Source organism: Durio zibethinus, chromosome 7 (assembly GCF_047325235.1).
Source record: "Durio zibethinus cultivar Kanyao isolate XHJ-2024 chromosome 7, ASM4732523v1, whole genome shotgun sequence".
Taxonomy (NCBI): Eukaryota; Viridiplantae; Streptophyta; class Magnoliopsida; order Malvales; family Malvaceae; genus Durio; species Durio zibethinus.
The window spans coordinates 15,093,811-15,118,469 of record NC_143168.1 but is presented as its reverse complement, the minus strand read 5'-3'; the positions used below and the strand labels follow the sequence as shown (position 1 = coordinate 15,118,469).

At 29.2% G+C, this 24,659-nt stretch overlaps 1 protein-coding gene and 1 long non-coding RNA gene across 4 annotated transcripts; both read left to right on the top strand.

The window, feature by feature from the left end:
- Positions 1-9,978: 9,978 nt before the first annotated feature.
- On the top strand, positions 9,979-12,793 carry LOC149518019 (uncharacterized). Its single transcript, XR_016343503.1, has 3 exons — positions 9,979-10,244; positions 11,664-11,949; positions 12,627-12,793. It is a non-coding gene; the product is annotated as an uncharacterized LOC149518019 (long non-coding RNA).
- Positions 12,794-13,927: 1,134 nt separating this feature from the next.
- On the top strand, positions 13,928-19,582 carry LOC111276816 (uncharacterized). Of its 3 annotated transcripts, XR_016343502.1 has the most exons (7): positions 13,928-14,256; positions 16,182-16,376; positions 16,829-16,945; positions 17,133-17,282; positions 17,561-17,685; positions 18,306-18,364; positions 19,224-19,285. XR_016343502.1 is itself a non-coding variant. In XM_022862693.2 (6 exons), exons 1-6 carry the CDS (start codon positions 14,080-14,082, stop codon positions 19,357-19,359), a joined length of 834 nt encoding a protein of 277 aa, XP_022718428.1. In that variant the 5' UTR covers positions 13,941-14,079; the 3' UTR covers positions 19,360-19,582. The 3 variants fall into 3 exon arrangements, 2 of the variants coding, with proteins under 2 accessions (XP_022718429.1, XP_022718428.1); XM_022862693.2 differs by lacking the exon at positions 17,561-17,685 and having other exon boundaries at positions 13,941-14,256; positions 19,224-19,582; XM_022862694.2 differs by lacking the exons at positions 18,306-18,364; positions 19,224-19,285 and having other exon boundaries at positions 13,933-14,256; positions 17,561-17,833.
- Positions 19,583-24,659: the final 5,077 nt, after the last annotated feature.

Genomic DNA, 24,659 nt, shown 5'->3' with positions numbered 1-24,659 from the left:
TGATAATATTAGTTTTGAGAAAAAGATTAACTTAAGAAAGCTGTTTTACAATAACAAAGTTTTCTAACATTAAATTTATTTTATTTTTTTGTATTAATTCACAAAGTTTTAATATTTGAATTTTATATGGTTGGAAAGCTCTCTGAGTCTACTTTCTAATGGATTAAACAAAATCAAAATCCAAATTTTTTAAGAAAAGATTTTGAATTTTTACTAGACACTCTGCAGTTATTAAAAAAATGCATAAGGGATAATTTTGAAAATTTACTATAATTTGTACTCAATGAATTAGGTGATTAATTTTATATGGATAGAATTAAATCTAGTTTCTAAATCTTCAAACGGTTTGTGATTTGGATATATATAACTCAAGATATGATCAAATTAGTGAGTAGAGTGCAAAGTAGGAGACAACCACCCAGCCATTGACAGATCGATCCCCTCATGGAAGGGATCAATCAGGTTATATTTTTTAAGCATGAAATGGCATAAAACTTGAACCAATCGATCTCTTCAAGGAAGGGATTGATCGGGTCTGGACGGAATCACACCAACGACTATTTTTTTCATGCATTCGATGGCAATTTTTACTTCCCAAGTTTTCCCAACAGCTACTTCTTAAATTTCTCTATAAATTGAGCACTCCAACACACCAAGAGGATTGATGAATCGAGAGAGTAAGAGCCAATAAGCCATATTTTCATTCTCTCAAAGATTCAAGAGTTTTTAGAGCTTCAAAGTCTAAATCTTTGTATTTATTGTATCCAAATTATATTTGTTGTTCATTCATCATTTTCTTGTATTTAAAATTAACCTTAGAGAGGTTGTTCAATTGTTTGCAAAATTACCTTTGATATACAAAGGTGGAAGAGAACAAGAGGTGAGGTATCCTCTTGATATTGTAAGAGTAGAGGTTGTTATCTAAGCTTTTAAAAAAAAATAAAGATTTAGTACAAGATAGGCTTGTATCTTGTAAGAATTTTTCTTCAATTAGTGGATTGAAGCCTTGGTGTGAACAACTAAGGGTGAGGACGTAGGTGCTTTATGGAGAATGATCGAACCTCTATAAATCATTATGTTTGATTTCTCTATGCCTATCTTTTTACAATTTATTGTTATTTATATTTGATTTTAGATTCATTAATTGTTATTGTTAGCATTATATTTTCATCAAAAGTATTTATTGTTTTAATTTTCATTCAAATATATTGAAATCATTTGTTTGGAAAAAATTTGGAGAAATCCAACTCACCCTCCTCTTAGATCACCGTTTCACCTATAAAGCTAATAATTGGTATCAGAGCTTTGGTCGCTTTTTGTAGGTTTAACTAACTTGAGTAAAGATCCTGTGACTTAATTTTGATTTCAAGATGGTGAGAAAGTCCTCAAAGCTCTTATGTTTAATAAATTTAAATATTGTGAATAGAGAAAGAGGTTGAGGATATTCATTATGGCTCAAGATTTTGGAGCATGGAATGTGATGGAAAAATGGCTTAATGCTCTTTCTAAAGATGCAAAATATATGAAGCAAATAATAAATGATGCAAAGGCCAAGTGCATTCTCTATGGAGCTTTAGATGATTACAACTTTAACTTGATCTTAAAATGCTTAACCTCAAATGAGATATGGAGAAAGTTGGATGAGCTATATGAAAGATAAATTTTCAATCAACGTCCATCATGTCTCATGGCTATTGAGGAACCAAAGGTAACCTTTAACTCTTATGATTCAAACTCTTATACTTTTGATGAGTTACAAGATGCTTACAATGATTTAGTAATTAAGTTTGAAAATATGCATTTGAAACATAAGAAAATGATTTCAAATTGAAAGTTGAAAATGAATTTTTAATGAATTCAAAGAATAATTTGGAAAAGGAAAATGATAAATTGAAAATAAAATTTGAAGCTTGTCAAAAGAGAAATGAAATGCAACAAAAAGAGAATTTAAAATTGAGAAAGAAATTTGAAGTTTTGATGAATGAAAAATAAGAGCTTTTAAATAAGAGTTTAAGTAGTAAAATGATTAAATGTAATTTTTGTAATTTTCATTGTCATACTATACATACTTATCCTATTAGAAAAAAAGTTTCATTTAGAATTAGGCAAGTATGGGTTCCAAAAGGAACAAGAGACTTGGTGGCTAACTTTCAAAGACCCAAAGCAATTTTGATACCAAAAATCAAATAAAATTGTCTCTTGTAGGTGTGTTAGAGCAAGGAGCTACAATGTGAGATTGAAGATTGAATACTCTAGACACATAATGGAGAAGGGTAACCTCTAAAATTTTATTTGATGAGTATTTGAATTTGGTTACTTATTCTTGATGAAATTTGTGAATGCTTGATTGATTATGCAAAATTTAGTTGACATTAATTGCAAGACATATGTTGCATAATATTGAGAAAATGTGAGCTTGAATTGAATATGCATTTATTTTGCACTTAGATATGTTTGAGATGCTTGTTGAAATTGTTTATGGTATTAAATTTCTTGAGCATAATTTGTTGATGAATATGGGGATTATGAGTTAACTTTTTGATTTCCTTGTTTCTAATGCCAAATGACCACTTGAACAACTTTGTTTCGTCCTTTGAAACTTGTTGAAATTGTTCAAGTTGGTTAAAAATGAGCTTGACTAGTTTTGAGATTTATTAAGGTATATTTCAAGCAAAAATGAGTTTTAAAGTGCAAAAATCAAAATCCTAGACATATTAAGCTTTGAATGGACTATCCTATTGTATTTTGCATAAATATATTTGTTTGAATGATTTCGGCATCATGAAAATGATTTTTTTTATTTTTATGCATATTGATTTGTAATTGTTGAACATGCTTATATGACCATGTTGATTAAAATTACTCAATTTGTTGTTAATGCTTGGATAGTGTGAAAAATTTTTTTAAACTATATTTTAAATTGTTTTAACTCTTGATTTGTGATTTTAGAAATTGATGATCATCTTGTACTTAAATAATAGATATTGATGTTTGATTGTTCCATCTTTTGACTTCTTATGAAATAATCTTGAAGTATGATTTAATTCATTATCCTTATTAATTCAAGATTTATTTATTCTCTTGTGTTGATGAATTGACGAACTTTATGTACTTAAGTAATATATATTGATTCTTTGTTCATATATGTTTTTGGTCAAAATATGTGCTTATATGATGATTGGTTCAACTTGACCTTAATACTTATGATTTGAAAGTGCTTAAATTGTCTATTTTTAATTTATGAAATACTTTTGTGAAATATGCTTATTTTTGTGCTTAAATATTTTATTAATTTTGTGAAATATTTTGGATCTTGTGCTTAATTGATATATCTCTTGATTTATGATTTTGAATATGATGAACTACTTGCTTGTAAATGATATGTGTTATTGGTTCATCTATTGTTCTTGTCAAGTGTGTGTATATATGATAAATGTGATTTTTCTTGACTTGACATAGTTGCAATATGACTCAAGTAAATGAATTTCTTATGATGCTTATTTTTAGCTTAAGTCATTGTTGATTATGACCTATAATTTGTGTAGACATATTTATGCTTCTATGCTAAAATTTTTTTAAATATTTTTTTTTATAAATATTTTTTCCTTGAGTTTTTAGTTTTTACATGGCCTAAAACTTATTTTGGCATATTCTTTGGTGATTTATTAATATATATATATATATATGAATATTGAATATGTCTATCATGTGTTCATGAATAATCTAAAAGGTTTAATTTTTGCACATTATATGAGAACTTTTTGCTTTAGTGCCATTCTTATGCTATTTGATGTTTAAATTGATATATGGCCTCTAGCTTAAGTATATATCTCCCTTGCAATTAGCAACTTGTGCTTAGTGAATAAATTTTTTTTTGCCTACAATGACTTAGAATATGGAATTATTTTCTAACAATTGGTATAATTTTTATTAATTGATTTTCTTGACACTTCTAATGAAAATTCTTTGTCAAGAATTTTTTTTTAAGTCTATGCTAGGAGAACTTGAAATGAGCATGAATGAGCCTACATTTTTGAAATTTCAAGTATAGGAAGCAAAGCATGTCAATCAAGCCCAAGTACATAAAAGACTAGCTCAAATGATATGGAATAGAAGATTCAAAATCTCACTCAACTACAATGAGCACAACAACATAGCTTGATAAGGATAAAGGTAATTGTATTGAATCTATGCTATGTGCCTATGATTTATAATGTTTAATGCATGATTTCATAAATGCTTGCTTTGATATGTGCAAAAATGAGATATTATGTTTGAATTTATGAACACATTGCACAAATTAATCACCAAGCCACTTGATAAATATTGTTCTAATATTTTTGAAAGCTTGGATTGATTAACTCCACTTCATTAATATTCATGCCTAGTTCTTGATTGCTTTGATTAATAATTTTCATTGCATGAATATTTATTTAAAATGAATCTTTAAACATAGCTATGAGTTAGATATGCTGATTTCTTGATCTTTAAATTGATTTGACTCATAGATTATGAATTATAAATTTGAAATTTACATATATGTTCGTTGATTGACATTGAGATGGCATGTATCAAATTGTGCCTATGATTGACATTGAGATGGCATGTACCAAATTGTGCCTAAATGCTTGTATATATATTTTTTTAATTAGGTATATTGCTATATATTTTGCATATGCTTGTATGATTTTGATTGAAATATATATGATTGAATACTTGCATATGTTTGAGTTAAGTACATTGCTATGCATTGAAATAATTTGGATTATATTTGAATGATTATGCTTTCATTACTTCTTTGCTATAACATATGTGTTCATCATGTTTGGAAAATCATGTTTATATAATCTTTGTTAGTACATGATGATTGAACCTCATAGCTCATTAGTACTTATGATTTATTATATGCATATGAGCTTTTGGCTTTTGTTTGGATAGGATAGCTTATGAAAGATTACTATTATAATTTATGCATGCATTAAATCAATCTTTCATATGTTTGAAGTATGTTTGTTCTATGACAGTTGTTAAATAAAATTGCTAACAATTGGTAATAATTGATATCAAAATTGTTAAATATTTTTTTTTAACTTTCATAGATGCTTATTTATGTGCTTATACTTGATATAGCTTGTACCTCTCATGCAAAATTGTGTGTGCCTTATATTGATTATTTCTTAATTTGGAAAAGAGGAGAAATCTTAGAATATAATTTTGCTTGATTTGTTTTGTGATAACAATTGGTATGCTCTATCATAACATATCTTTTAACAGTTAGTATCCTAAACAATTAGTATGAGCTTGTATGCATGTACTTGAATTTATGCATAATTTCTATTGATCTTTTAAGTTCTAAGCACATCTTATGATAACATGGTTTATGAGTGGATTGCATATCATTCATTATCCTTTGCTCATAAATTTTATGTAGTAAATTTGATGACTTGTGCTAAAATGCTAAAATTGGATACACTTATGCTTTTGTGCTTGAATGCATGTATGTGAACTTCATTGTGCATATTACACTTGATTACATGCATTCAAAATATTCTTGATATTATTGGTATCAAGCATTTTGTCCCATACCTTGAATTGATCTCTCTTTCTTTTAAAATGACAAAAATGAGGAGAGAGTTTAGAGATATTTCTTCTTATTACAATTGATATAGGAGCTTAAACATTTGGTATAAAAGAGTATAAACAAAAGGGAGGAGAAATGTTTTATGAATATATTTGTTAATGATGCTTTTTTGTGTTTATTTACTCATTAATATGCTCATGCCTTTTTGCTATGACAAAAAGGGGGAGAAATATCATATGGATAAATTTGCTTGTGCTTGACATGCATATGTTTGATTTTGCTTATTTGATACATATGCTCTAACATATGTTTGGTGAGTTGTATTGGATTAAGATGCATAAACTAAGGGAGAGTTTTGCCATGCATTGTTTAAGGAAGAGTTTTCCAAAATGTCTTTCAAAATTTTAAATGTTTCAAAAAAAGTTTTTCATCAAGCAAATTTATCTTTAAGTTTTGTCATATCAAAAATGGGGAGATTGTTAGCCTTGAATTGATCCTTATTTTGAAATGACAAAACATTAAAGACAAATAAACTTGATCAAAATTTTGAAAAAGATTTATTTAGTACATATTTTTAAGTTTTATATTTTGGCACTAAATAAATAATATGATTTTCAAAGTTTAAACAAACCTTTCTTAGTTTCATATTTCTTAAACCAAATCTATCTTTAAAGATTATTTATTTGAGTTTAAATGAAAGTTCAATTGTTGTTTTTAAAGTAAATTTATTTATTTTGGACTTAATACAATTTTGATAATATTGGTTTTGAGAAAAAGATTAACTTAAGAAAGCTGTTTTACAAGAATAAAGTTTTTCAACATTGAACTTATTTTATTTTTCTATATTAATTCACAAAGTTTTATTATTTGAATTTTATATGGTTGGAAAGCTGTTTGAGTCTACTTTCTAATGGGTCAAACAAATCTAAATCTAAATTTTCTAAGAAAAGACTTTGAATTTTTACTAAACACTCTATAGTTGTAAAAAAAACTACATAAGGGGTAATTTTGAAATTTTATTATAATTTGTACTTAATGAATTAGATGATGAATTTTATATGGATACAAAACCCTTTAAGTCTAGTTTCTAAATCTTCAAACAGTTTGTGATTTGAATTTATGTAACTCAAGATATGATCAAATTAGTGAGTTAAGTGCAAAATAAGAGACAACCACTCAGCCATTGACAAGATTGATCCCCTCATGGAAGGGATTGATCGGGTTGTGTTTCTTAAACATGAAATGGCATAAAACTTGAACCAATCGACCCTTCAAGGAAGAGATAGATTAGGTCTGGGTGGAATCACACCGACGACTATTTTTTTCATGCATTCAACGGCTATTTTTACTTCTCAAGCTTCCCCAACGGCTACTTCTTCAATTTTTCTATAAATTGGGCACTCCAATACATCAAGAAGATTGATGAATCAAGAGAGCAAGAGCCTATAAGCCATATTTTCATTCTCTCAAAGAATCAAGAGTTTTTAGAGCTTCAAAGTCCATATCTTTGTATTTATTGTATCTAAATTATATTTGTTGTTTATTTATCATTTTCTTATACTTAAACTTAGAAACACTTAGCCTTAGAGAAGTTGTTCAATTGTTTGCAAAATTATCTTTGATATACAAGGGTGAAAGAGAACAAGAGATGGGGTATCCTCTTGATATTGTAAGGATAGAGGTTGTTATCTAAGCCTAGAGAAAAAAAATAGAGATTTAGTACAAAATAGGCTTGTATCTTGTAAGAATTTTTTTTTAATTAGTGGATTGAAGCCTTGGTGTGGACAACCAAGGGAGAGGACGTAGGTGCCTTGTGGAGAATAACCGAACCTCTATAAATCATTGTGTTTGATTTCTCTATCCTTATCTCCTTACAATTTATTATTGTTTATATTTGATTTTAGATTCATTAATTGTTATTGTTAGCATTATATTTTCATCAAAAGTGCTTATTGTTTTAATTTTCATTTAATTATATTGAAATCATTTGTTTGAGAAGAATTTGGAGAAATCCAATTCACTCCTCTCTTGGATCACCATCTCACCTATAAAGCTAACAAAAAGTTAACAAAAAAAAAAGAAAAGATACAAATTATAATATTATGCAAATTTTATTATAAAAAATATGTGTGTTAATTATTATGCATATTTTACATAGATCTAAATTTAATTTTTTTTCATATATCAAATCAAGAGCTTTGTTTTTTTTTTTTTCCAACCTTGAACCCAAAACAATCAGGGACATTTTATATACAACTTTGTGTTCTATTGGCAAAACACTATGCTTTTAGTTTTCCTTGCCAAGATTACAACCTCATATATAAAAAACAAAATATGGACACTCTTTTTTTCTATCCAAACAATAAATATCTAATATAATTATAGGGCTAAACATAATTTATGTTAAATCAAAAAGTTTAATCAAAATTAAAGATTTAAGGTAAATCAAGTCGATTAGTTTGAGTTAAATATATAATTTAGTTTATGTTGTAATTTAAATGATCAATTTTTAGTATTTTTATTCTAACATCAGAACCAATTGGAAAATCTAATTTACATATCCTTATCCCTAAAATTAATTTCGACATTTCCCTCACTCCTCACTCACACCTAGGAGAGCTGCTCGAGTTCGACTCAAATAAAATTAAAATTAACTCGGTTATTATTGAGTTAAGTTTGAATTCGAATAGCTTGACTTATCAAACTAACTTAGTTTGAACATTCTAATACCCAACTCGAGTAGCATGATCGAACTTTTATATTTTAATATATTCTTATTATTTTAGTTAATAATATATTATTTTACCTTTATGGAGCATTTAGTTTGCGAAATTTTAGATTTCGAGAGAAAATGTGATTCTCAAGAAAGTACAATACCCAAGGTTTTGTTCTATTTTTAGGGTATTCTGTATTCAGATTCACTCGTTTGGTTGAAAAAAATTTACATATATTTTCTTGAATAATTACCATAATTTTCTTAACATATATGATAGCAACTTTTTATTAGTTTTTATTAATAATAAATACCAAATGACAAATGATATCTTTAACAGCAAAAGAAGATAAAATTTTTATTTGATTGCTATTTTTATTTATAAAATATGGTCAATAAAAAAATATTGGGGATTATTTAAGGCGTTTCTAGTTAAGAAACGCCTTAAATATTTTTTAAAAAAATAGATTATTTTAGACCTTTTTAGTCCAAAAGTCCCTTAAATAAATGCCATTTGAAAAATATGAAATGATTATTTAAGGCGATTTTGATTCAAAAGTACCTTAAATAATACTTTTCAATTTTTTGAAGGATATTATTTTAGGTATTTTTGGTAAAAAAATATCTTAAATAATTTATAATTTTTTAAAGTTAAAAAATACCTTAAATAATAATTTTTACTTTTTTGGACCGTATTATTTAAGGCATTTTTTACTAAAAATGTTTTAAATAATCCCTACATTAGTTATAAGATTTAAGAATTAAAATATAAAAAAATGAAGTAACTTAGTTAATTAGAATATATGTTTATTAATCATAATGTTGTAGGTTCAACCCTTAATGTTTTTTTAAAATGATTATTTAAGGTGTTTTTTATTAAAAATACTTTAAATAATTTTTTTCATTACTTATAAGATTTAAAAGATAAAAAAAAAAAAATTGAAATAGCTCGGTTGGTTAGAGCATATGGTTATTAATTATAAGGTCGTAGGTTCAATCATTTCTTTTATTTTAACGATTACTTATTTTTTTTGAAATTATTTAAGACGTTTCTGGCAAAAAATTGTTAATTTTTTTAGGAGATTATTTAATACCTTTTTTGCTAGAAAATATTTTAAATAATTCTATTCAATTTTTAAAAGATTATTTAAAGTATTTTTTTGACAAAAAATATCTTAAATAATCTTAAAAAAATTGAACTAGATTATTTAATTTTTTTTAGTTGAAAAATATCTTAAATAATCTTAAAAAAATTAAATAAAATTATTTGAAGCGTTTGACATGAAAAAAAACTTTAAATAGTCTTATTCAATATTTTTAAAAAATTATTTAGGGTGTTTTTCGATCAAAAACATTTTAAATAATCATAAAAAAATTAAACAAAATTATTTAAGACATTTTTAATGCTAAATGTCATTAATTACAATATACAAAAAAATTGTTAACAGTAAAAATTTATAATTGATTTGTAATCACTTTCAAATATATTTTTTAAAATAATAATAATAATTTCATAATTTTTTATTTAGATTAAATTTAAAAATAACGTAAATTTTTCTTTCGGAATACCATCGAAAAGTAAATTTTTTATTTGCAAATTTTAAAAAGTGTTGGCAATATATTACTTTCTTTAATAATTAAATTATCTTGAATCAAATATTAAAATTAAACATTGAAATCAAATATTCAATAATAAAATTTCGAGAAAAAATATTGGGATTCTCTCTTGTACCAAATCCTTTTTAATGCTATTAATCTAAAAAACCCTCCATTTTTCGTTTGTTCTTTGTTTCTCAATTTCATTCCAAAGCCCCGACTCCCGACTCCGGTGTACGGCGCCTACTTTCCTCTTTCTGCCAACCCCAAAAAATCCCAGGTTGACTTCCTCTCTCTGTTGGCCGATATCTGCGGCAGTGGCGTTGTCTGGGTTTGTGAACCACGCTTGGATCTGTAAGTTTTTCCTTTGAGTGTTTTTTTTTTTTTTTTTTAAGGAGCCAGGGTTTGTCTTTATCTGTTATCGGCCAGTTTATGAGATGCTTCTTACATTGAGGTAAAGCTGTTCAACGTTTTTTTTTTTCTAGCATAGCTCCAATTTTTACTGTGTAGTTGGTTCCAGCAGAAAGTGGATTGAGCAAAGAGAAACCCTGCAATTCTCTCGTCTAATATTTTAATTTCTCTCGTTAATGTCTCTTTTTGGGCTGATTGTATGGGGATGAACCAAACCTCTTTTCTCTTCTAACAGTCTAATATGATTCCTGTCTCTTTCACTGAGATAAGTTTTAAATTTTATATCAACGACTTGACTTTGCTTTTCCATTTGATTTGGCAACTCAATTTTTCATTTTCATGATATAATCCATGTTAATCAGCATGATCCGTATCATCAGATGTGTTTTTTTTTTTTTTTTTTTTAAATATATATTGTTAGGAGCAATGCTGCCCTCATCTTTTCGATGAACCTACGCATTTTCAACTTCTAAAAAATCTTTTTGACATCTCATTTGAACAAAATCAAAGAACATAGATGATAATTTCAACTGATATATATACCAATGTTTCTGCATTTTAAATGATGCTTGGTATTTTTTAATGGTACACTTTTTGTAGAAGAACTGTCGTATTTGTAATGATATAGTGGTGATAATGGGATGAGCTCAATCACTTGACTCTTTCACAACGAAATTCAATAATTATCAGCATGTTTTAGTGGAAGGAAATTAATATGTCATTTTCATATGGAAATTAGTCATATCTGATTTAATTACAACTTGAATTAAGCTTGAAAATCTGCTACGTTGGTTAATTGATGTGGTTTTAAGCTTTATGCTACTGTTTGTTTCCTTTTAGTATAAGATGCTTGAAATGGGTTAAGAAATGATATGCTTGAAATGTGCTTTCTTCGATTCCTTTTCATGTTTTTCACTTTATTTTCTCTTTTACCATGAACTTTCTTTATTTTATATTATTATTCAATTTATAAAACCTAATACCAATAGAATAAAGAGATGCTTGTGTGTATGTACAGATCGACCAGAATAAGCCAATGCAAAAGTTTAGATGGCACTGATTTATATCCTATGCGCTTTATTGAATTTTTTTGCATACAAACTGGTTTATTTACACATAAGCTAAGGTCCTGGCTTCAACCTTCGCAATCCGGTGCTTGTTGGTGATGGTAAAAATGATACTATTATTAAATGGTTCTTAAATGCCATTAGATTGGTTCCATTAGATTGTCAGTGTAAATGACTTGAGCTAAGAACAGAATGATTAAATACAATTATCATCGAGATGCTTTCTTTTAAGATTTGGCATTATGTTCATCTATTATAACAGCAATGGATGTTGATTAATACTGTTCTTTGGCAGTTAAAGAAAATGGCTGGAAGAGCACCTGAACAATCAACTGAACCTAGGAACTGAGTTCACATTATTGTTCAGAGTCCAACCTATCTCAGAAGCATGACTAGCCCAAATAGAAGGAAAAGCCCTTTGACGTGCCCAACATCTTGAGAATGACTTGCATGAATCTAATGGCAAAGTAAACATCACTGAGAGACAGGATGGCAAATTAGTGGATGCTAAAATGCAAAGACCACACATAAATTCTTTTCTCTTAGTCAGCAGTTAACTATTTGAGACCTTTTCCACTCAGGTACAAGCACCTTCTTTTTGTTTAAAACATTTTATTTGATGTAAGTCTGAACTGAAAAGCCTATGAATCTCAATCTTGTCTTGCTTTAAGAACTATGACATGGCATAAAATCTAGTTCTCTTTTCAAATATACGCACTTATAGATTCTTTTCATTTTGAATATTTTCCAGTCTAAGCAGTCAATTTTAAGCATTTGGAGGAAATTATTTATGTATTATCTCATTAACTTCCAATTAAAAATATAATAATAAAGATTTTTTAACTTAAAAAACGTAGTAATAGTCTATTTTGTTAAAGTTAACTTGGTCTTTTACTTTGTTAAAGCTAACTTGAGCTTTTTGCATTACAGTTTACGAATCATAGGCTAACCAATGACAGAAATTTATGTTATGATAATCGACAAGACACTGTTAATATTTTTCTGTTTTGATTATAAGGCAATTGAGAAGATAAAGTCTATATTTATGCTAATGTTAAAAATTTAAAGTTATTGATCACTGTACTAATATCACAATCTTTTTTTTTTTTTATATGGGTGCTTTTACTATATATTTAGTCTTTAATTCTATAAAAGTTACTCTTGAAACCCTTTATTTTAAGATAGTTAAAGATTAAAGTTACTATTATTTTTATTGATAATTGTAATTTATTTGTTTTGTAATTATTTTTTTATATAGGTTTGTTGGAAAAAAATATGGGCCAAATGTTCATTTGAAGAAGATATAATGTTATGAAGGCACCATGACAAGCATATATATTGTTGTTGATTTCTTGTAATTTGTGTGTGGACTTTTTGCTTGGATATTTAATTTGTTTCAATGAGGACTTTAATTTCTAAGTTTCATTATGTTTTTTATTTGTGTGTTGTATTTGAATCATTTGATGCGATAGTTATTTGCTTGGATTTGATTGTTAGGTAATTTATTATTATTATTGTTGCCATTATTATTGTTATTATTTTAAAAATATAATATTTATTAGGTTTGATAAAAAAAATAGTTGTAAAAAATATTAAATTCAAGTGCAATTCGAGCATAAAAATCGAGTTTATTTTTACATATTAATTGAGTATAATCGAGCGAGATCGTTCGATTTTTATTTCAAGTCAAATTCAAGTTAAAAAATAAAATTTGATCGAGTTTAAATCAAATTTAAAATTTTGAATTTGAAATTAAGTTTGAACTTGATATTATATCAATTCGAATTCAATTAATTGCACTATCCTTACATCCATTCTATTTTTTTTCTCCGCATATCTCTAGACCAAACTCCACTCCAGCTCTCCTCACTTCATAGTGCTAACAAGTCATTGATATGAGATCTCCCAAGCTCTCACGTTGTCACTCATTCAAGCTGACTCAAGCTGTCAAGCACTCACTCATTCAAAAATTTTCAAGTCACAGCCACTGACTCGGTCGATTTCTCAAGCTCTCACTATGTCACCCACTAAGTACGAAATTGATGTTCTTAAATGATTCACCGTTGATAATGATAAATGCTAAAATGCGCGCCCTTAAACAATGTTCATTTGGAAAATTTACTTGTCCTTTTTGCCACAATGGGCATGTCAGCTTCAAAAGTGATACAGCAGTCTTAGGAAGTCAAAATTTCTGTTCCATTTGCTGCTTCATTTTCTTCTCGTGGTCTTTGAATTATGTCTTTTAACCAGAGAATTTTCTTTTTCCTTAAATCCTCTTCTCCCGAAGTTGGTTTGATAAATTTCGGTTTTCATCCCATTAATCGATTAATTTATATTTTTATAACTTAAATTGATTAAGTCGATTTTTAGATTTCTACAATCAAATTAATCAAATTTGCTGGCCTCTATTTAGTTGTACTTAAAATATATAAGTCACACATATTACACCACGCATGAATCTGTTTACATTCCTACCCACAAGCTGTAATTTTCCGAAAGAAAAATCTCTCCATCGTTTTTTTAACGAACGCCCTTTTTCCCAACTTTCACTAACTTTTTTGAGAAAAAGAAAAAGGATAAAAAAATTTCAAGGATTATACTACACTACTAACTCTACAGCTAAAGGTAGGCAGACGACAAAGTGAAGAGAAAAGCCACCCAGAAAGAAAGAAAGAAAGGGAAAATCAGTTGGAAAACATAATAGTAAGCAAATGAGCATATCTTTACCAATGAGGCTGCTATTGCCTTTAACCACTCCCACCAGAACTCCTTCTCCTCCTTATTATTATTCTTTTCTCTTTTCTCCAAACCCTAATTTCACTCTCTCCTCTCAGTCTCATCACTCATGTTCTTTCAGAAAAAGCCCACATTCCTTCTCTAAGCAAAAGGTATTCTAATTTAAGTTTCAATCTCTTCTTTCTGTTTTTGTTTTTATGGAAAAATTAACTTGTTTTTGAAGGGGGCTTGCAGTTTCTGCTTGGGTCTTTCTTAAAATTATTAGCTATTGAAGCTTCTTTTATCTATTCAATCATGATTGTGTAGCCTAGCTCTGAGTTTGGCCTATCCTATAGTTTTTTTGTTTCCTTGAATAAGGGGATAAAAAATTTATTCTTTTTTTTTTTTGTTGTATAAAGTTGTTCATTCATGTCTTTAAATGAGGAGTAGAAGTTTTGAATTTCTGTTATGTGTTTACTTCTGCATGTTTTAGTGTTTTTGGCATTGACATGGCTCATAATTTACTAAAACTTGCTGAATTATGAGTATATGGAGTCATTTGTGTAATGGCTGATGTTTAGAGAAAAGAATCAAGAAACGTCGTTTGGATCAAATATGTTCATAAGATTCCGTGGAAGTAAATTTTTTGAAAATGGTGAGACAAGTATTATGAACCTATTCATTGCCTATCTGGCAATATGTTAGTCAGAAAAATGTTTTGAACACTTAGGTTATTAGTCACCGCAACACCTATCTATGTTACCTAGCTCTAGCGAATGTCAATGAATTTGATTTCGCTTAGATCTCTGTTCCTGATGTATGCTTAGTCGTATTTTTTGTTGGATAGGAAATTGTAAGATTGGAAATGGTGTTCATTGAATGGTAGGCTCCTTTGCATGCATGTCTAAATATGATGTATCACTACTTAGATATTAAGATGGTAAATGATAAGAATGGAATTGGGCCAGGTTTGGGACATTTAAAAGTTATAATATCTAAAATATGTTGGTCAAAAGAAGAAATTTTTTTTTTTTTAATATTGGATACAGAATCATGCACACGCCTGGTGATAAATGATAATCTGCAGTCCCATCATCCTCAAATGGAACAAGGTCGGGATTGCAGGTCACCATTGGGAATAGGAGAAATTTTATCCCCAATAAATTATAAACTTGGTTGAAGAGGGGGAGGTATTAGGCATGATTTTCTATTGATTCTATGGCTTTTGAAATCTTTATCAAGCACTGTAACAGTGGTTCCAATTCTACTCCATATGTTTTAGTTGCTGATGGAAGGTAATAACATAAGGTTGTTTGCACTTGTGGTATATCGCAGGGAGGTGCTTTGTTTTTTTTTTTTTTTTGGTTAAAAATAAGAGAAAATGATTTCTGTTAGCAAAGCTGTGGTTGATTAAAGGCTAGTAAAATCTTTTTGTTGGCACTCCTTTCTTGTCTGTTTATTGTCTTTGAAGTTGCATGTTCTCCGTATTAATAGTAAAAGAGTGTGTGTAATCTTGGGTGTAAATTGTGAGGATTTTTTTTCCTTCGCCTGAAAAAGGATTAAGGGCATCAGATCTTGCATATTATATTTAATTAAGGTCTTGTAATACATTTTGTTGAAAAGTAAAATTATGTCCAATTTTGTTTCTGCAAATGATCCATGGGGCTTCTTACTTGTTAAAATTGATTATTTAAGTCGCTTGGGCATGAGAGGCTTGCATTGTTTATCCAATGAATTCGATTGGTTCTCTAACCTTGTAAAGTTTGGGTCTCTTGAATCAATCTTCTTGTATCCATTATGTATGTTAGAATTACTTGGTGACACCAATCTAATCCACATCACATTTTTTTCACAACTTTTAATGTTAAGTTTGCATGAACAGATATTCCTTCCAAGTTGTTGAATGTATTTCTAAATTGGATGTTCTGCCATTTGTAAATGTGTCTATTTCATATTTTATTATATTGATTGAAGGATATTCGACTTTCAACATGTCTCAAAATTAATCTGAGGTCTTGGCTGATCACCACTTTTTGTGGGCACTTGGTTTTCACTAGTGATTTACTGTCAGGGACTCTGTTTTTATGTACTGGTATAGTGGCTTTGTGGACATACAAGAAGATATAAAGAGATGGATGGCTATAGATATGAAGAGGAGGATGCAATTTGCTTATTTAGTTCTGATGAAGATACTGGGACACAGATTCCAACACAAGCCCAATCTATTGTGGAAGGATCAGGGGCAGTTATGGTTTCAGAGTTGAAACCTCTTCCTGATGTAGATTATTTGCAGGTATGTAATTTTTCTATAGGACAGTATCATTTAAGTTGGAAGTTGTGTATGTTTTGATTTACGGGGATGATAGTAAAGAGCTGAGCTCCTACTATAGATGCCACTACCATGCCTGTAGTTTGTTGGTTATAATGGATTTTTGCAAATGTCTTTAGATGTGTCTCTTTGCGAGAACCTTGCTTCATGATATACAGCTCTGCAAAAACCTTAGGTAGCTTGCAAAATAAAAGTTTGGAAACACCACTATTTTCTTTAACTTAATGTGCCTGGTTTAATTATAACTAGATGATAAGATGACCTTTGGCCATCTCATATTAACATTTAATCATAAATGGTATTTAATTTGTCTTAGCCAAGGTCTTCTTTGCAGCAGCTTGAAACATTTGCTGATTTTAGTATTTTGGAATTTGTTTTGACTGCTAACTTCTATCTATGGTCATATATTTATGCAGGAGTTATTAGCAATTCAGCAGCAAGGGCCTAGAGCTATTGGGTTTTTTGGGACACGGAATATGGGGTTCATGCACCAAGAGCTTATTGAGATCCTTAGCTATGCATTAGTTATAACTGTAAGATGTAATGACTTCAAGTTTTATTTATCCTTCTCTATATGGCACCATGGATTGTTGTTGCATGCTGAAATCTTCTGAGTCTCACTATCTTTATTCTCCATGAATATATATATATATATATATTTATATATGTTTGCACCAAAAATTGTTTTGTTTCTGACCTTGTTGCTAACATTGCTTGCAGAAAAACCATATTTATACATCAGGTGCATCAGGTACTAATGCAGCTGTTATCAGAGGTGCTTTAAGAGCAGAGAAACCTGAGTTACTTACAGTAATATTGCCACAGAGCTTGAAGAAACAGCCACCTGAGAGCCAGGAATTATTAGAAAAGGTAATTAGGTTGTAATATCATTTACTCATCCTCAGGAATCTTTTTGCCTGTGCCATTAGTTATTATTATGGCTTCATCTGACATTGCTAATTTCCTTACATCTGTTAGATTTGTTTCTTTAATGAGTAAACATGTTGCCTTTAATATCCATAGAAGAAGATTCTATTGAAAATTCATAATCAGTTCTGGAAACCTGAAGGACTGCTGTTAAACTCGGTTTGCTCAGGCAATATCATGTTCATTTCTTATGTTAAACTGTTATCAATGCAACACCACAGGCCCATCAACTGGAAGTTCTAGCTCGAGTTGCTTTTGGTATCATTTGGAAACAGTCATATACCAAGGATTTACCAGTTGCACTACCGACGTGGAATGTGGCTTGTGCCCAAAGATGACCTGTCAAGTATCTAGTTGAAACTTTTAACACCAGTACAAGGCTTGCAGTAGTTTAATTATGATATTTCTTTTGTATTAAGCACTATGTAATAGACTATTATTGTATGCAATAGTGAGGAGAAAATTTAGTTCTTAAGGCTCATAGGCATTTGAAATTTTTATTGGAAAATTTCATTTTTGGTCCCTAATCTTCTGCAAGACACATTATGAATGGATATACTTTATCACAAGTAAGGTAAATTCAGTGTTATATTTCCATTATGCATTATACAGTAAGAATGTGATTTTTTTACGGTTTTTATTTCACATTCTCATTGTTGTGGTTTTGCTTAAAAGCATAATCTAAGAGATCCTTAGTGTTTGCTCAAATGTAACACAAGTTTCAAATTTTTTATGCTTGAATTTTATTGCTTTATAGAAGATGGTTGCCACCATGGTCCAAGTCCAGGGATCCAGTGGTAGTAATGAAGAGTTTGATGCCATCTGGTGCAGTCAGATAATTAAACATTGTAAATTTGATGTTTTAAACTTGCTTTTACTGAAAATCTCAAATTAATTTGGAAGGTGAAATTGAAATTACATTTTTCTGTTTGGTGTGAACTTAATGTTTTACTCGCAAATTTTCAGGTGAAGACTGTGATAGAGAAGCCTTATAATGATCATCTACCTCTGATAGAAGCCAGCAGGTTTGTCATAACTCTGTTTTCTTCCAGTTATCATTTCAGCACACCGGCAGAGTACAATCAGTCGTCAGTTTTAGGTTTCAAGCTAAAAATAATGAGCTTGTGATAAGATCTCAAAGGGAAGCTGATACTGGAAAGTCTATTAACATAAATGCAGTGAATTTTGAGCTACTTATTATTACATTATCGAATGATAAGGCAGTTGCTTTACAGAACAAAGTATTGTGTTATTACTATTTCCTCGATTTGCATGCTTGTGAAACTTAGTAGTAGGGTTTATGGTTGGAGATTCTCTATCTTGGAATTCTCTTTGAAACTTAGCAGTTCTGGCAACTAGTGTTCTGTCACTTAAGCTGAGCTTGTTTGCTTTGATAAAGCATTGGGTAGCAAGTGGAAACTCGTAATTATTTGCCAATTTAACTTCATTCTATGAGGTACTAGGCTGGCTTAGTGCGAGGCACTAGTCATTTTGGGTTTAGTCAAGATAGCTTAGTCACTATTCTGTTTGACTTTGGTCAAGCCTGTATATGAACACATCTGAAATATTTGTCTAACCTAATTGGCTACCATGGAAGAATCGGAGAATGCAATGCTAGCCTGTGCTAACTTATTATTCTTGGTCGTAGATTGCTATTATACACCAGTTTGGTACCATGGGATGGAGGGGTGTAGAGAGAGAGAAAAGAGGCATCGGGAGACTACTTTGGCTGGAAAAGGGGTAGAAAGAGAGGCTTAGAGCGGCAATTATGATATATGCAGTAGGCCTAGAGAATGAATAGTTTGTTGCTATTGGATTGTTGATTTTCTGTGTAGTTTGCTAAACAAAAATTCATTTGACATGCTGTCAATGTCAAATTTGCAGGCTGTGCAATAGGGACATCATTTCACATGTACAACAAGTCATTTGCTTTGCCTTCCATGACAGTAAGTTGCTTATGGAAACATGCCAAGAAGCCAAGAATCTCCGGAAGATTGTGACTCTCTTTTACCTGGACTGAAACAATGTCTTTATTTGTCTATACATTATTTAGAGGTAGAGAGAGAGAGAGAGAGAAAATGAGCTTTTGACTGTAAATTATACCAATTGGTTAACCATTTTCTTGTAGAGTTAACTATGATAATGGGAGCCATTTTGCTCTCTTTATTGCAAGTCCAGCGGGATTCTTATTGGTTCATTGAACACTGAAATGAAATAATTTTTATATGCATGTTCTACATTAATTGTATGACAAAGTTGGATCTTTGGAAATTATATCTCCCATTAAATGCCAATGACTTGTATTCCGTTGTATGGTGATTAACTAACCAAAATCTGTTGTAATCGATAAACGGTGATTAAATAATGTGCTTTTGAGAAAAAAAAAAAAAAAAACCTTTATTTTTCTTATATGTAAAAGCTCACCTGTCTTACGTGACCGGTTATCTTAGATTAATGCATCGTCTGTCCTCCACAGAGGTAGATGTATGTATGGAGGTGAAATTGAGAGTTTGGGCGAGTGAGATGAGTTATGTATAAAGGTGAAACTGGGAGTTTGAAACATGAGGTGAGATGTAATGAGAACAAAATTAATACTAAATACATTAGTTAAAGTTATATTATGTATAATTTTTCATCACAAAATTATCATTAATAATATTAGATGTAGATATATTATCTAGTTCAGGGGTTCAAATCAATTAGATCTGAACAGATTTAAGTTTAATTATGAAATTTTATTTTATTTTTTTATTATTTGTATTAATATATTTTTTAATTTGTATTTTCTACTTTATCATGTTGATTTATCTTTTTAATTAATTTATTTGTTTAATTGTTTATCTAATTTATTTAAATTAGGTTAAATGTTTAGTTTTATTTATTTAGTTTTTGATTAGTTATATTATCTGCTAATAAAAAGGGATAAATAAACTAAAAAACCTTGTTGATAACATAGGAATTTAATAATAAGTGATAATCTCAGTTTTAAATTAAATTTGTGTTTATTTGAAATTCTCCTAATCTGTCCTATAAAAAAGACTTGCAATCATCACAACCAGCAAGGAGAATAAGAAATCACACAGAAACACGGGGGGAGAAAAAAAAAGAGGAATGGAAATTATAGTGGTTTGATCTTTAGAGAATTTGGGGATTAGTTTTTGGGGACAAAACCCAAGGGAAGATAAAAACATGTATATGATTGCTTTTATGATTTCAGAGTTATTGGTTTTTTGTTTTGTCTTTGACAATCTATTCTGAGTTTTCAAAAAAAGGGAAAAAAGGGATAATAAAAAAAAAAAAAAGAGAAGTAAGGTGGTTGAGTTAATAGAGTTGACAGTGTTTTTGGTTTTGTCTTTGGCAATCTGTTCTGAGTTTTCAAAAAAGGAGAAAAAGAGGGATAATAAAAAAAAAAAAATAGAGAAGTAAGGTGGTTGAGTTAATAGAGTTGACGGCTTGGTGACACCTCAACGGTGAAAAATTTTTTGGTTTTGTGAAACAACAAATGAAATTGCTTAATAAATAAAGGAAAAGAGAAAGGGAATCGTGTATGGTGATTAAACGTTGAGAATACTGACTATGTTTTATAAACAAATAAGCTTAAGTTTATATAGAATAGAGACTAGAAAGAGGACAAAAAGAAACTGGAGACCGCAAGCCCAACAAAACAATAAAAGAAAAAGGGGTTGGCATTTGACTGAGACTTGGGCGAGGTTCATTTCACAATTTACTTAGGCCCAAGCTTTGGATTTATGAAGTCCGATATCCATCCCATATGGATTCAAGTTGAGCTGTGTGATACGAAGTTTGGTATTTTTCTTTTCTTTATCATTTGTTTTTCATTTAGCTTTTTTTTTCATTTATCTATTCTATTTCGTACATCATTTTACGAAAATTTTGTAACTATTAGGTATACCAATATAAACATTAAAAAAATGATTTGATAAGAAATTAAATTAAAAATGTTTTTAAATTAATCATACTAAATAATTGAAGGACTTAAATATCGAATTAAGTATTATCAAATTATTAAATGACTTAATGAATTTTTGTGAAAAACAGTTTTTTAATCCTATCAAGCGATTAGATGATTTAAATCTTGAATTAAATCTTATCAAATTATTAGAAGATTTAATGATTCTTTTAAAATTTTACGAAAAGATTTTTAAATAAAAAGTCGCACCAAACTATTAGGAAATATGCATTAAAATAAAATCTTACCTAATTATTAGAGGATTTTATTTATTATTTTTAAATATATAATTTTTTTGAAAAATATATTAATGAATCTGATGATGATGTCTCTTCAGAATGAGATACTAGTCTCTATGAATACTCTTATAGCGAAAAAATTATCTTAAATTGTTACAAAATGATTGGAGTAACTTTAAGATCAATTTTTAATAATTAAATTACTTGGTAAACTACTAATATATTTTAAGGCTTGAATAACACAAAATCAAATTGATACCATCTTTTTGATAGGCATTGTGAGGATGTTATAACTTTTTTCACATGTAGTCATACTCTTGGACTTAGATTTGATTTCATGGATTAAAATATATTTTTTAAGATACCTGAGTCAAACTTGAGATATTTTTTTTAAAATAAGACAGATGCAATTAGGTAGTCAATCGCATCTAAACAAAAAAGATTGGTGGTAATTTTTTAAGTTTATGTCTAGCAATAAGTTTATGAATCTATACATTATAACAACTTGACAACTGCGTTGGCAATATCATAGAGAGTTTTGCCATAAAATTTTAAATTTATCCTATTCTTTGGTTAATGGTCCTAAAATGTAATTATTTTGCTATTTGTTTGCCATCACTTTTTCTTTTGTTTTTTTGTCTTTTGTTTGATTTATGAAAAATTGGGGTTGAAAAGTGTATATGTTCCTTCACATACACATTCATTTACATTACATGAGCTCTATACCTGAGCTTTATCGCTTTTAAGAATGAGTAAAAACCTATGCTATCATGGATGATAATCTCTTCAATGGCTATTGAAATATTTTCATTCAAATTGAATCTTTTTTGTTGCAGCTTGTGAAGAGTAAGGATTGAAGTGTCTTACTAGTTTGTCATGGATAATAAGGTAAGGAACAATTTTAGAACATTTAGATTGCGAATCCAAAACATTCATATAGTGAGCTGTAATGGACTTAATCCATTGGTAGAGTTATGTCTTTTTTTTTTTGTAGAAATAACCTAAATTTAGGTCACATACCTTTCGTTATATGTGAATTGTGCAATAGTTTGTTGTTTCTTTTATTTTCTTTATATTGGATGCTAACTCTATTCTTTTTTTTTTTTTTTGCACGAATCATGTTAACATTAATAGGATTGCAATTATTTTTATTCATCTCACTTATTCATAGATCATTATCATTCATGTAATGCATTCATCATATCATTGTATAATTTAAAAATTTTTTGCTTTATTTGTGGCAACAATTTAGAAGATATGGGTGATCAATTAGAAGCACAAATTCAAGCATTGGAACTCAACCAAGAAGAATTTTCACATAGCTTATAAGAAATAAAAATGCAACTTACCAAGCTGGTGAAAAATCTTGAAACAGGTCGTTCTCAAAAGTCCTCATCACTTTTAATTCGTATTAATGCCTGTCTAAGTCATACTAATGCGTCTGATGGCCCAAAAAAAGACTAAATAAAAAAGGAAGCAGAAAAATAGGGCTTTTTAACTTCACGCGAACTCCCTGAATTAGCTTATATCTAAATCCTTATCCTTAACCAATCATTCCTCAATAACCTTTTTTGGTATCCCAAACAAAACCTACCTTCATTCGACCCTTATAGATTGGCTTAAGTCCATACTATTTCCTAGTTATGAATAATGCTTTCTAAAACCCTGGCTATCAGCCTAACCAGCAATCACGTTTGTCAATAAACCCTCGAGCATATACACCCAATTCTACTCCAAAACCCACACTTGTAAGCTTAACAATTGCTCAACCTAAAAGATCATTAAGTAAAAAGAAAGAGAAAGGCATCATTGATCCAATCCTTATGACTTATACTAAACGATTCTCATAACTCTTAAAAAATTATTTGATCGCACTAGTTCCTTTAGAGCCACTAAAACCTCTTTATCCTAAATGCTTTGATACTAATGCTAAGTGTGATTATCACTTCAAAAATATGAGCCATTCGACTGAAAACTACTTTGCCTTTAAACATAAGATGCAAGGTTTAATTAAAATAGCATATTGAGTTTTAAGGATAAAGGAAAGCCTAAGATTGTTAAGAGGTCATTGCGTAGTCATAATGGCTAAAGAACTTATCCATAGCAGCACTAAGTCTTGAAGCTGAAATATAGGATCAGGTTTTTGGAGATTTTTTGTCAAAACAATTTTTAATTTTTAATTAAAGATTTTTTCTTTATTTATTATAGCACTCAATGCATTTATCCATTCATTCATATAAATCATTTCTATTTGCATAAATTTATAGCTAGCAATCATCTTAATTTTTAATTATGGTAATAAAGGTTCAAGGGCTTGATCATTAAAAGTTTCAAAGAAATCTAATTATTATTTATCTAACACCAATGGAGCAAGAAAAAAATAGTTGAATTGAAAAAGTTGAGAAAACTTAAGATAAAATGAAAGGAGATTTGGCACAGATAATGAAAATGCTGAAAAATTTGAATGAAAAAGTGAAGGAAACCTACGTTTGAAGAATTAAAGATTTCCCATACCCTATTAGGTTTGGTTCACATTAAGTCCAAAAATCCCAAAGAGCACAATCACAACAAGCCTTACTTTAAGGGACATATTCTCATCCTAAAATACTTTCACTAGTTGCATAAGACAATCCCAATTATACACTATTCTTATTTTGAGCGAAGATAAATATAATCGAATCCAAGTCTCTAACAATCTTGCAAAGCTAAAAAATTAAAAAAAAGTTCATTTGAAGCAATAGACAATTTAAACGCCCAAAAGAAGATAGATTTCATAGAGGATAAACTTTGAGTTATTGAGGGAATAGATTTTTTTAGCTTTATGGATGCATCGAAGTTTTACTTGGTGCTAAATCTGATTGTTTCACCTAAGTTCAAAGTCCCAGAATTTGAGAAGTATGATAAAGCCAAATGCCTAGTGACCTATATTACCATGTATTACAAAAAGATGGTTGCTCATTCTTGAATGACAAGCTTTTGATTCATGTATTCCAAGGTAGTCTTACAGGATCTACTGCTAGGTGAAATGCCTAGTGATCCAACTCACATCATGTCATGGAAAGAACTAGTTATGGCATTTGTAACCCAATACAAGCATATTATAAAGTTAGC